This window comes from Lolium perenne, chromosome 3 (assembly GCF_019359855.2).
Source record: "Lolium perenne isolate Kyuss_39 chromosome 3, Kyuss_2.0, whole genome shotgun sequence".
In the NCBI taxonomy this organism is placed as follows: Eukaryota; Viridiplantae; Streptophyta; class Magnoliopsida; order Poales; family Poaceae; genus Lolium; species Lolium perenne.
Window position 1 is genome coordinate 341,875,645 of NC_067246.2, and position 12,553 is coordinate 341,888,197.

General features: G+C 42.9%; 1 protein-coding gene across 1 annotated transcript; it reads left to right on the top strand.

Annotated features, from left to right (window-relative positions):
* Positions 1 to 6,758: 6,758 nt before the first annotated feature.
* Positions 6,759 to 10,229, top strand: LOC127346033 (uncharacterized). The gene is made up of 7 exons (XM_051372564.2): positions 6,759 to 7,012; positions 7,604 to 7,751; positions 7,827 to 7,880; positions 8,123 to 8,214; positions 8,718 to 8,944; positions 9,570 to 9,746; positions 9,822 to 10,229. The coding sequence occupies exons 1-7, from the start codon at positions 6,804 to 6,806 to the stop codon at positions 9,962 to 9,964; spliced, it is 1,050 nt and encodes a 349-aa protein (XP_051228524.1). The 5' UTR covers positions 6,759 to 6,803; the 3' UTR covers positions 9,965 to 10,229.
* Positions 10,230 to 12,553: the final 2,324 nt, after the last annotated feature.

Genomic DNA, 12,553 nt, shown 5'->3' on the forward strand with positions numbered 1-12,553 from the left:
GAGTTTTTCGAACTCGTCTCGTAAAACACGGGAGTCCACACATATCTTCTTCGGCAACTTCTGGTGAATACCGATGTTCCCTTCTCTCTTGTCGCGCTCTGTCCACTCTAGCTTGAGTCGTTGTATCTCTAGCTCCACTTGCTCTCGGTGGATCTTGCACTGCTGCAGTAGGTCTCGAACTGTTTTGTCTTGCAGTTCCTTCGAGAGGTGTAGCTGCGAACGCTGCTCCCATGGTTCCACATCCTGCCATGGCCATGTTATACAACGCTTCTCTTGGATCTCCAGGAGGTGGCCTGGACGCTAGGATGAAAGCTTGCGTTGCCATGTATCCTGCTTCCGGTGTTTTTGGAATAATATTACCCCTCGTGTCGATTGACATAAAGGACATATCGAGGTTTTGGATTAAAGTCTCTCTTTCTGCTTCAGGTATGTTTTGCAGCCGAGATCTTGCTCTCCTATGAGCTTCTCTATGACTATCTCCCGAAGTTCCTGACTGTCGACTTAACTCCGCTCTTCGCCTGCTTGATGCGGAAGCTGCCTCCCTTCTTCTGTTCAGAGCAGCTGTCTGTTTTTCTAATTCTCTTCCCGCTCTGGCGAGCCTATATTGGTATGCTTGCAATTCTTCCACCGTAGCGGTTGTCTCCATTGGTTCAGAACCATCCATAGCTCTCGCGGCTCTATCCCATGCTGCTTGTGGAAGTTGAACTCTGACGCGTGGTGTAGGCCCGACATATTTAGTGTCCAAACCTCGCCTTAGGTCAGAGGGATCGACATATGGATTTCCCAATTCGTCGAAAGCCTCTGATGTTTCCTCCTGATCGCGACTTGTTTCTCCAATGGCATAGACTTGATGATATTTTGAATTTTGAACTTTGCTGGGTTTGGTGACACTATCATATAGATTGGTGAAGACCTTGCCCACAGATGTGGATCTGTCGATGAAGTTGAAGTTGTCGACGCTACTCGAGTCATCGCTTATATCGGAGTCCGCGGATGACTCGAAGGATATGTCGCTGAAGATTTTGGCGAGCTTTTCGCTTGCCCTGGTGCTGATGAAGCTTGGCGACGAAATCTCTCCGTCGCTCGATTCTGTTGACGATGCTGAGTTCGAAATATCGGGATCGACCGCCGATAATCCCGACGAGATCGGAATTTCGAGACGATATGATCCTTCCTTCTCGACGCGGAAGTGGAACTCTCCAAACGTCATCTCCATGGGCTCCTCCAGATACGCATATGCATCCAAACGGGAGGGCGGGTGAGGAACAAAATCAACGAGACCAGTTTCGATCTATTTACCTCTGTCCATGATGTTGCTTGCTACCGATGAAGTCGACGATCTTGAACGTGCCATCGAGATCAGCTCCTTGTCGCCTCTAGATCCCACAGACGGCGCCAATTGACAAGGTATTAACTTGTCAATGCCTACGGATTGTAGACTAGGGTTTAGTTGGACGTAGAGGGCAAGTAGATCTCGAAGGTTTCAGCCGAAAAGTACTCGACGAATATGAAACTAGGGTTGTGTTGACAGTAAATTCGATCCTTTCTTTGTCCCTCGACTCCCCCTTATATAGGAGGTGGAGCCAAGGGTTTCGTAATACACAAGTTTACAGAGTCCGGGAGGGTTTCTGACCCATCCCGCAAGATTACAAGTATTGTTTCCTAATACAACTCTAGCTTTCCTTAATAATAATTTGGGCTTCCGATTCTTCTTATCCTTCGGGTCGTGGGCCTTCAGTAAACCCCGGGTACCATCTTCGGCAGACCCATTGGGGATGCCTATGTCAGGTATGAACCCTGATAGCCCTTTCTTAAATTTTGGTATGCATAGCATAAGTAAATAAGTTTATAACCAAAACCGGATGAATGTCTTTGTTGCTGTCCCAGAAAACAAATTGGGAATTCTTTCCACTATGAAGTAAAAGACAAAAGTGTTTGTTAATGTTACTTGCTTATTTCCAAGAAATTGTTTTCTAGCGAAGTATTTTAGTGGGAGGACAGTAGAACTTGATAAGGTTTATGAACCTGAGCATAATGATTAGAGTAGCGCAACATCGGAAATGGTTTCGGAAGCGGCCACGACGATCATGGCTCCCATGACTAAAAAGTGTTTTAGCCATGGAGATCGAAGTACCTATTGAACCTTGTAGGTATGGTTTACTTTGTGATCAAATAAATGATTTGTGGACAAAGGATTGATTTTGAACAATGATAAACCAACTACATACAAAGAAGTTATGATGGGCCCTGACTCCGTTAAAATTGCTATGCGCCATGAAATCCAAGATAGGTGAATACTTTTTGAAAGTAAATGAATCTATGAAATTGATGGACTTGGATGGAATATCCTTGAAGAAGCTCGATTTGTCGAAAGATTGTTTACGACAAAGTTCAAAGAGTTGACTACGATAAGATTAGATCTTCCGTAGCGATGCTTATAGTCTATGTGGATTATTCTAGTAATCGCTACATATTTCTTTTATGAGATATGCTAGTAGATGGCAAAATACATTACTTAACAGAAGTGTGTATTAAAGGTGTATACAAGATACAACCAAGAGTTTTGCTAGTCCGTGGAATACTAGATAGGTATACGAACTTCAATTGGATGAAGTGAGTATCGCGGAGTTGGAATCTTCACCGGATGAAATAGTCAAAGAGTTTTTGATTTCATCAGAAACGATGAAGATGCTTGCATTTGCAAGAAATTAAGTGGGAGCACTGAGACATATTTATAATACTTTATGTAGATGACATATCATTGATTATAAATAATGTAATTATATACTTGATGTGAATAAAAGGTTTCATTGAGAATTAACTTCAATGAAAGGATATGGACTGAAACATATTTAGTGTCAAGATCTATGAAGATAGATTGAAACACATAATAAGTTTAAGTCAAAGTACATAGAATGGATATTGAAGAAGTTCAATATAGAAATACTGAGAAGGTGTTCTTTTCATGTGAAGGTTTAACAAGACTTGAGTGTATTTGACACTTAATGAGTAAAAACACATGAGTGATTTTAGATCACGATTAATATGTATACAATCAGATATCCTGTGCTCTAAAGTGTTATGAGCATGTACCAGAATGATTCATATGATGATCATTGGACGACAGTAAGAATATCCTTGGGTACTTTAGAAGAACCAAGGATATATATAGTTTTGTATGGGGTAATGACAAACAAATCGCTGTAAGGTGTTGCACCGATATTAGTTTGGTCACATATAAAAATGAATTACAAATCTCAATTAGGCTAAGTGTTGTTTAAAAGGTAGCATAATGCTAGATTTAGAAGAGTTCTAAATATTGTGACGGATTCTACAAACGAAGGCACAGTATGTCATTGTTTTGACAATGACTGAGGATCTTTAAGTCGAGGAGTTCTTTGAGAACTTGGTGTAGTTCCAATAGTGTCAGAACTTTGAAGCTATTGTGTATGACAATATTAGTGACATATTTCAGACCGCGGAATTAAGGTTCCACCAGAAGACTGAACATATATGATTAATGCCGACTCATTTGGAAAATGAGTGATGCGTTGAGACGCAAATGAATTGCAAAATACATACGTTTCTGAGCGTGTCAGATCTATTGACTAAAACCTCCCCCGTAAGCAAAACATGATAAAGCACCAGAAGGCCAAGATGTTATATCTTTACAAATATAAACTAGATTACTGACTCTAGTGCAAGTGGGAGACTGTTGGAGATATGCCCAAGAGGCAATAATAAAATGGTTATTATAATATATCTTTGTCTTTATGAAAAATGTTTGCATACCATGCTATAATTGTATTAACCGAAACATTGATACATGTGTGTTATGTAAACAACAAGGAGTCCCTAGTAAAGCCTCTTATATAACTAGCTTGTTGATTAATAGATGATCAAGGTTTCGTGATCATGAACATTGGATGTTATTAATAACAAGGTTATGTCATTAGGTGAATGATATAATGGACATACACCCAAATAAGCGTAGCATAAGATCACATCATTAAGTTCAGTTTGCTATAAGCTTTCGATACATAGTTACCTAGTCCTTCGACCATGAGATCATGTAAATCACTTATACCGGAAGGGTACTTTGATTACATCAAACGCCACTGCGTAAATGGGTGGTTATAAAGGTGGGATTAAGTATTCGGAAAGTATGAGTTGAGGCATATGGATCAAGAGTGGGATTTGTCCATCCCGATGACGGATAGATATACTCTGGGCCCTCTCGGTGGAATGTCATCTGATTAGCTTGCAAGCATGTGAATGGTTCACAAGAGATGATATACCACGGTACGAGTAAAGAGTACTTGTCGGAGACGAGGTTGAACGAGGTATGGAGATACCGATGATCAAACCTCGGACAAGTAAAATATCGCGAGACAAAGGGAATCCATATCGTATGTAAATGGTTCAATCGATCACTAAGTTATCGTTGAATATGTGGGAGCCATTATGGATCTCCAAATCCCGCTATTGGTTATTGGTCGGAGAAGAGTCTCAACCATGTCTACATAGTTCACGAACCGTAGGGTGACACACTTAAGGTTTGATGTCGTTTTAAGTAGATATGGAATATGGAATGGAGTTCAAATTTTTGTTCGGAGTCTCGGATGGGATCGAGGACATCACGAGGAGGTCCGGAATGGTCCGGAGAATAAGATTCATATATAGGAAGTCGCTTTCCAAGTTTGGAAATGATCCGGTGCATTTATGGAAGGCGCTAGAATGTTCTAGAACTTTCCGGAAGAAATCACTATGGAAGGTGGAGTCCCGGTTGGACTCCACCAACCCTAACTTTCCAACCAAGTGGGAGGGTGGAGTCCATGGTGGACTCCACCTCCTTGGCCGGCCAAGAGAGAAGGAAAGGGGGGAGTCCTAGTCCCCCTAGGTTTTGCCCTTTGGAAGGTTTGAGAGTTGGACTCTTATTCAGATTCTAGGGCTACCCCTTAGGGATTCCACCTATATAATGAGGAGGAGAGGGAGGGGGTTGCCCACTAGTTGGCCGCACCACCTAGGGCACCCAAGGGCCGGTGCACAAGTCGCAGCCCTTGCCCCCTCTCCCCAAACCCTAGCCGCCCCTTCCTCCTCCTCCCTCTTGCACGGCTACGACGAAGCCCTGCCGGAGATCTCCACCACCACCGCCACCACGCCATCGTGCTGGCGGGATTCCGAGGAGGATCTACTACTACCGCTGCCCGCTGGAACGGGGAGAAGGACGTCGTCATCAACACCGAACGTGTCACCGAGTACGGAGGTGCTGCTCGACTGTGGCACCGTCAAGATCTTCTACGCGCTTTCGAAAGCGGCAAGTGATCGACTACAACAACAACGAGATCTAATCTCGTAGGCTTTGGAAATCTTCGAGGGTTAGTCTGATGATCTTCTCGTTGCTACCATCTTCTAGATTGGATCTTGGCTTGTTATTCGTTCTTGCGGTAGGAATTTTTTTGTTTTCTATGCTACGAATCCCATCAGCGGCAATCCCATCTGGGTGCGACACCAGAGCCCCCAACCCTATCCCGCTATGAACCCTCTCCACCTATCCTTCTTACCTCGCCACCACCAGAGACAATAGCCGACTCGTCGGGGGATGGTAGCGGCGGGGACCTTGCTGCTCCCCGTGCGGAGGGCTTCGAAAAACGAGGCGGCAACCTCGACTGGAGAGGCAACACTGTCTTGACGGTGAGCGGTGCTCGCGGTGTGGGGCGGCTTCATGACCGTGCAAACTACGCGGAGAAAATGGGTGATGGTCGTGGCCATATGGTCCTTGTTCCCGCCAGGGCCAGATCTGAAGCTCCAGCCCCCCTCTCTCTCTCTCCTAGATGCGTATCACCTCGTCAGATCTACGATCTTTCCCTATGATTCTCGATGCCTATGGTTCTCGATTGGGCCAGGGTGTTGGCACTGGGGTGGGGATCAACGACTAGGAAAAATTCTAGACCGGCTGACCGATCTCAACGACTGGGATAGATCTCAAACTGGTAGTGCTAGTCTGGAAGTGTCTCTCATATTGAGAGTGCATGAGTGCATAAAAGGAGAATGATCCTCGGCGTATGTTCTTGGCGGAGAACATGCGATGCGAGAGACGAGAGCAAGAAGTCGTAGAGTGAGAGGAGCGGGCCTAGTGGGCTCATAATAAGAGTGATGCGGTAGGTCGACCTAGTCGGGTGGTGCTGGGTCAATCCTTTTCTTTTTGCCTTTTTCGATTTTTCATTCCTTTTTCTTTCTTTTATTATTTATTTAATTTTATGTTTGATTTTTTTTTAAAAAACTTAAACATTTTAGATCTAAACTATTTCTAAAATGTAAATAAATTTTAAAATTTTGATTTTTAAAAATTTGAATACCTTGTAAATATGAACATATTTCAAATTTAACATTTTTAAAACTTAAATGTTTTTTAAATCCAAACATTTTCCAAATGTGTTGGGCCCATTTTTTTAAATCCAACTATTTTTCCAAATGTTTTTTAAATCCAAATATTTTCCAAATGTTTTTTAAAGAACAAGTAACAGAAAAAAATAAATCTGAAACAAAAAGAAAAAGAAAAAAGTCCCCTTCCTTCCCCCGCCGCCTTCCGACCAAAGGGGAAAACAAAAACTGAAAAACGTAAATGAGCTAGGCCCATGACCCAACCATGGGTCGGGGCTTGGGCTTCCGGTTGGCCCATATTATGATGTGTAGGCCCGACTAGGGCGGCGAAAGCGAGAGACACTATCCGGTTCGATTCCGGTTCAAAAAATATCTCTCTCGCTCGCTCGCGTGGATTTCGTAGAGGAATTCCCATTCCCATGGCCATGGCAGCCGCCGGCGCCGGCGTCACTCCGTCCTCCCTCCTCCGCCTCCCCTCGTCCCCGGCTCCCAGCTCCCCGGCCTCCTCTTCGGCGAGGCCCCAGCGCCGGGCGCCGCAGCCCCTCCTCTCCCTCGCCGCCACGCCCTCGCGCTCCTCCTTCGCCGCCGCCGCCGCGGCGTCCGACAACGGCTCCTCCTCCAGCTACGGGTACGCGTTTCTGTGCAGACTACGGTCGGCCCCACGGTGGTCTACTGTTTGTTTTGCGCGGCAGGAGCTGCGTGCTTTGCCCTAATGGCGCACCCTCGCGTTGCCGCATCCGCTAGTTGTGGCGGGCCGACTAGGTGTTCGATGGAATGCGTCCGCGTCGTGTTTGTTCCCATCGAGTTTATTCCAAACGGACAGCACCACGGATAGGGCTTCGTTGCACTAGATGGTTATGGTCCTGCCACTGATTCAGCGATGTAGAATGATGCTTGCGGTCATCAAGGGGCAGCTGGCTGCGTGGCAGGGCTATCTACCAAGGACAGTTTATCTGTGTCGATCGTGGCGTTTCAGACAGCGAGCGCATTTTAGATACTCTTGTTACCTCGTCAGCGTTGAAGGCGAATTTAGTGACTTGAGACACGCATGCTGCACGCCAAGGGTCGTCAAATGCGACTTCTGTTTAGGTTATGTAGGATTTAGCTGATTGCTTCTCAACCCATCGTATCGGCAGTTGAAGTCCTTCAATTTTGAACACTTGATGCAGTTACTTGGATTATTTTTTCATAACGCATCGTGCCTCTTCACATTTTTCAGGAATCAGACACCGCTGATGGCACCGTTCAGCAGCCTTATGCTTGACGAAGGTTCTAGGTCTAAGAAGCCGTATAAATGGCAGCGGGTTTTGCTCAAAGTAAGCGGGGAAGCGCTTGCTGGAGATCACACCGAAAACATTGACCCGAAGGTGAGGCTGCTTCTGTTAGCGTATCTTATAGGCAGCTGTTTGATGCGCACCATGTAATTATGTTGACTGTTGCAGGTTACAATGGCAATTGCAAGAGAGGTTGCTTCAGTCACCAAACTAGGTGTAGAGGTGTGCCATTTTTACTGCCTTTATTCCTTTTTATTGTTTATTTATTGGATTACCTTTTTGAACATTGAAATAAATTGTTCCAAAAAGGTCTGAAACCAAATGAAGTAAATGCGGATAGTTTATGTTTAACTGCAGTAATTCAACAATTAAAGTTTTATGCATTCCAAGCCAGTGTCCTTTTGTTATGTGTTTATGTTTCTCTTCTCTAGTAGAATCGTGTCTAAAAGTGTGAGTTATTGCAGGTTGCTATTGTTGTTGGTGGCGGCAATATCTTCCGTGGGGCTTCTTGGGCTGGATGCAGCGGTCTTGACCGTTCCTCTGCAGATTACATTGGGTGTGGACAATAATACTAAGCCCGATGTCTTCTCATAATTAAACCATCGTAACATCCTGTGGTCACTAGTCAGCTGCCAAATAGCCTAGAAAAGAAGTTAAAATGCCATGAGGTGTGCCATAAGCCATTCATTGAAAAGCTAATTGGACGAACCAATATCAACACATATTGGTAGGAGCGGGAGCATGCATGTTTGACTGCTAATTATATAATTCATGCCAACTTTTTGGACAGTTTAATATGTGTTGTATTATGGCTCTTCGTGCCCATCAGTCCATCACATACCACGTTTAAATCTGTTAGAACTAGAAAAAATAATTTTGAATGATTAACTGTGTAGAATCATAATTGCATCTTACAACCATTAAATCTGTGACTATATATTGTCTTCAGTTTTGAAGAAGCTCAAGGCCATCTGTAATTTATGACCTAGTATCTCGCTACAAAAAATAGTTTGCTGCTGCATCTGATAGCAATACCTTCTTTTATTTTCCCCAATTCAGTATGATGGCCACTGTGATGAATGCTATATTTCTTCAAGCAACAATGGAGAGCATTGGGATACCGACACGTGTCCAGACTGCATTCCGTATTTCAGAAGTGGCAGAACCATACATACGCCGAAGAGCAATCAGGCATTTAGAGAAAGGAAGAGTTGTTATATTTGCTGCTGGGACAGGCAACCCATTCTTTACAACTGATACAGCTGCTGCTCTTCGTTGTGCAGAAAGTGAGTTTGCCTTGAATCTTACAAGTATCAATTGCTTTAATCATAAAAAAAGGCTAGAGAAATAAGCTTACAGAGATATGTGTTTGTTTCACTTTCCAAAAACAGTATGGTTATAAATGCTACTGCAGTTGTTCATAGCGCATGTGTCCATGACAGGCCATAGGTTTAGCTACATATGTAATACTGTGAAACATTGAAGTTATTTTTCCATCTATTAATTGTCATGCTCTTCACAGTTGTGAGTAATGGCGACTACATGACTGCTCACATAAGCACTCCACTGAGTTTATTTGATGATGTATTCATGAAGATCCCTGTTCATATTAAGTTGATAGTGAAAAATGGCTGGTTCAAAATTAGGTTAGAGAAAAACCTATTCATCTTTCTAAGCTGGTTTCTTGTTATCTAGCTTAATTCTGCTGGGACAATTATAGCTTATATTTACTAATTTATTTACATAAGAAATCATGAATTACAAGCTGTGCTATGTCTATAGAAACATATTGTAATGGGGTAAGCTTAAACTTAGCTTCTGTATACTGCTTTTGAAATGAACATCATCCTTTTAACAGTATTTTTTTCCGCCTTGTTTATTTTGCCTTGATGTTTTTTTTATCATGTACAGTCAATGCAGAGGTAGTACTTAAGGCAACAAATGTTGATGGCGTTTATGATGCGGACCCTAAGCGTGAGCCAAATGCCCGCATTCTGGAGACAGTGAGCTACAATGAGGTGATCTCAAGGGACCTCTCAGTAATGGACATGACTGCCGTTACACTATGCCAAGAGAACAACATTCCTGGTATGGCATTACCTGTTACTGACACTCCTTGCTGTATTTGACTGTCGATTTTTAATTTGCTGTGTATTTTTGCAGTTGTCGTGTTTAACCTGCAAAATACCGGAAACATTGCTAAAGCGATCGTTGGAGAGAAAGTTGGTACCTTCATAGGCTGCACAAGGAACCAGGACAAGAGCGCGGAGGGTGCACTCGATCAAGAAAAAAGTTTGGTTAAGTAGTGGTGAATGAATCTAAGAGCTCTCTGCCTCTAGCTGGATTTAGAATAGATTAGCTATCCAAGTGCCAGTTTAGTTGTAATTTTTGGAGAAGAGAAACAACTATGGATATAAAAAATTGCTGCTGCGTGTATGATAGAATCTAGGAGTATAAAATAAATTTAGTTATATGAAGGTCTCCTGTGGCATGTATGGTGGCTGTACCTAAAGAAGAATTTCCGTAGCTCCTGATGGTATAGTGAGCAACAGAAGATGATGATTTATAGCCTGTTTTCTTTGCTATTTTTTGAACTGGAAAACAGTAAATTTTATTTTTAAAATCATGGATATATTAACAAGATGGAGAGCAATGCCGTGGACAGAGATTTGGTGCACATGGGCACCAGTGATCTCGTTTTTTTTTTTAAAAAAAATAATAGTTTTGAGTTGTAAAAAATTCTGGAAAAAAAATCCACACATAGTCAATGATGTATCCCACAAACGGGCAAAAAATCAATTTCAAATACTTAATATTTTGAGCTACACAAAAATGACAAAATTGTAGATTCTGAGTAGTCATTTTCAAATCTCCAAAACATATCAGAATTTGTCATTTTTGTCCAGGTCAAAATAAAAAGAATTTTGGATTGGGATTTTCCATGATTGTGGGATGTATCATTGGTAATCTACAGAATTATTTTTATAATTTTTTATAACTTGTAAAAACATTTTTCAATTTTTTTAACTGAGCGAGAGCACTTCGTGTGCTAAAAGCACTTTTCGGCAATGCCGCATGATATTACAGATTTGCAGTCAAGATGGTACGGCTGAGCTTATTGCACGGAAGGGGTGGACTGGATGGCTTGGCGGGCTCTTGAGAAGTCAGGCGTTTAGTTGTTTGGATTGGCTCACCGTGGCTAAGAACATGATCGTCCTGCACCTTCCACCACTCTCCTCCAAATCCCGCGACATCCTGCACCACACCGCAATTTCCTGCTAGACCCTCAGTTGCACAGATCGCCCCATCAGAATTCATCTTCACCGCACTTCCTGTTGGGCCATGCCATGTATGTCTGGTTACGATGTGGCGATTTGACGATGTGTCTCAAAACATTTTTGCAATCTTGATTGCCATGACACTGCTCTCTCCTGCATAAGTCATCAGGTAGCTAGATGTTGTCTTCCTAGAATCTGCATCATCAAAATAATCTGCATCTTTAAAAAAATGCAATACACGATCACTACTTACAAAGGTGAAATACAATATAGAAGTAGCTTTGATATACCTAAGGATTCACTTAACTGCATTCCGGTGAGCCTCACTTTTTTTTTTTTTTTTTTTGAACATGCAGATTTTATTAAAATTAGCAGCATTTTACATAGAGAAGCATGCACTCAGGCATGGAGAACAGAGATGTAATATCACTGTTTAGACAAGCTCCAGTAGGAGAGTTTAGACATCTGAAATATGAAGATCTACCCTGAAGCTTAAGCGCAAGCTTGGCCTGATAGTGAGCTTTAAAATTGAGGCTTCTGGATATGTGGAAGATCCTGGTTGCATTGAAAGAAGAGCTGAGGGCTATTTCTGCAAGCTGTGGCCTAATCATCCAGTGACCTGGGGCTTTGAGAAGATCCTGGGAGGCTGCCGCCATTGCCAACACGGCATTGTCCGTTAGAAAGGTAGCGCCCTGGAGTTGAAGTACTTCTGCTGCTTTTGTTGCAAGCAGCAAACCAAAAGCTTCAGCTTGAATTGCTGAAGAAACAGGTGGAGAGACAGCTGAGATATAAACCTTTGAGCAGACCCTTTCATCACCAAACTGAATGAAGAGACCTAATCCAGCCGACACCGGTTGGCCATCACACCCTTGCAACCATGCGGCATCTGTGAAGACGATCGGCCTTGGAATGATGGATGTGTCCTTGACTGTAGTTCCTGGAGTAGATGCCATCTGTTGCCGAGGAATAGGTTGCACATGCAAACTCGCTTTTGGACCTGCAGGCAAAAGAGCAACAGGAGGTGCAGTAATAGATGCATGTGCAGTCGTATTAGCAGCTAGGTGAAGTGCTTCCTGCTGCATATGCTGGTCTTCTATGCCATATGAAAGAAGGGCAGCAACTGCATGATGAACCTGCAATACTGACCAAATCTTCCTGTTGAACAGATAATCATTGCGTGCTTTCCAAATACACCAGAGCATGGTAAAGATTTTATCAATAGATATTCTAGATTGAGCAGTCTGTAATATAGATTGGATAATATTTGAAGGATAGAGTGTAGTATCAAAGGCATCGGTTTTGAATCCTATTGAAGAAGAAAACCAAACTGCTTTGGCAAAGGTGCAGTGAAAAAATAAGTGCGAGTCTGTTTCAAGCATACCACACCTTTTACATTCCTTGGCAATGTGTTTTGAGTATTTTGAAGCTCTGGCTCCCGTCGCAAGTGCCCTTCTGATTAATCTCCAAGCAAAGGTTTTGACCCTAGGAGCTAGCTTTTTGTTTCTCCACACGTCCCACCAGATTTTCTTCTCCTCACTAGAAATGGATTCCCTGGAGTTGCTTCCAGTAACCTGCAAAAAACACTTATATGCACTCTTTGTTGTGCACTGAGCATTA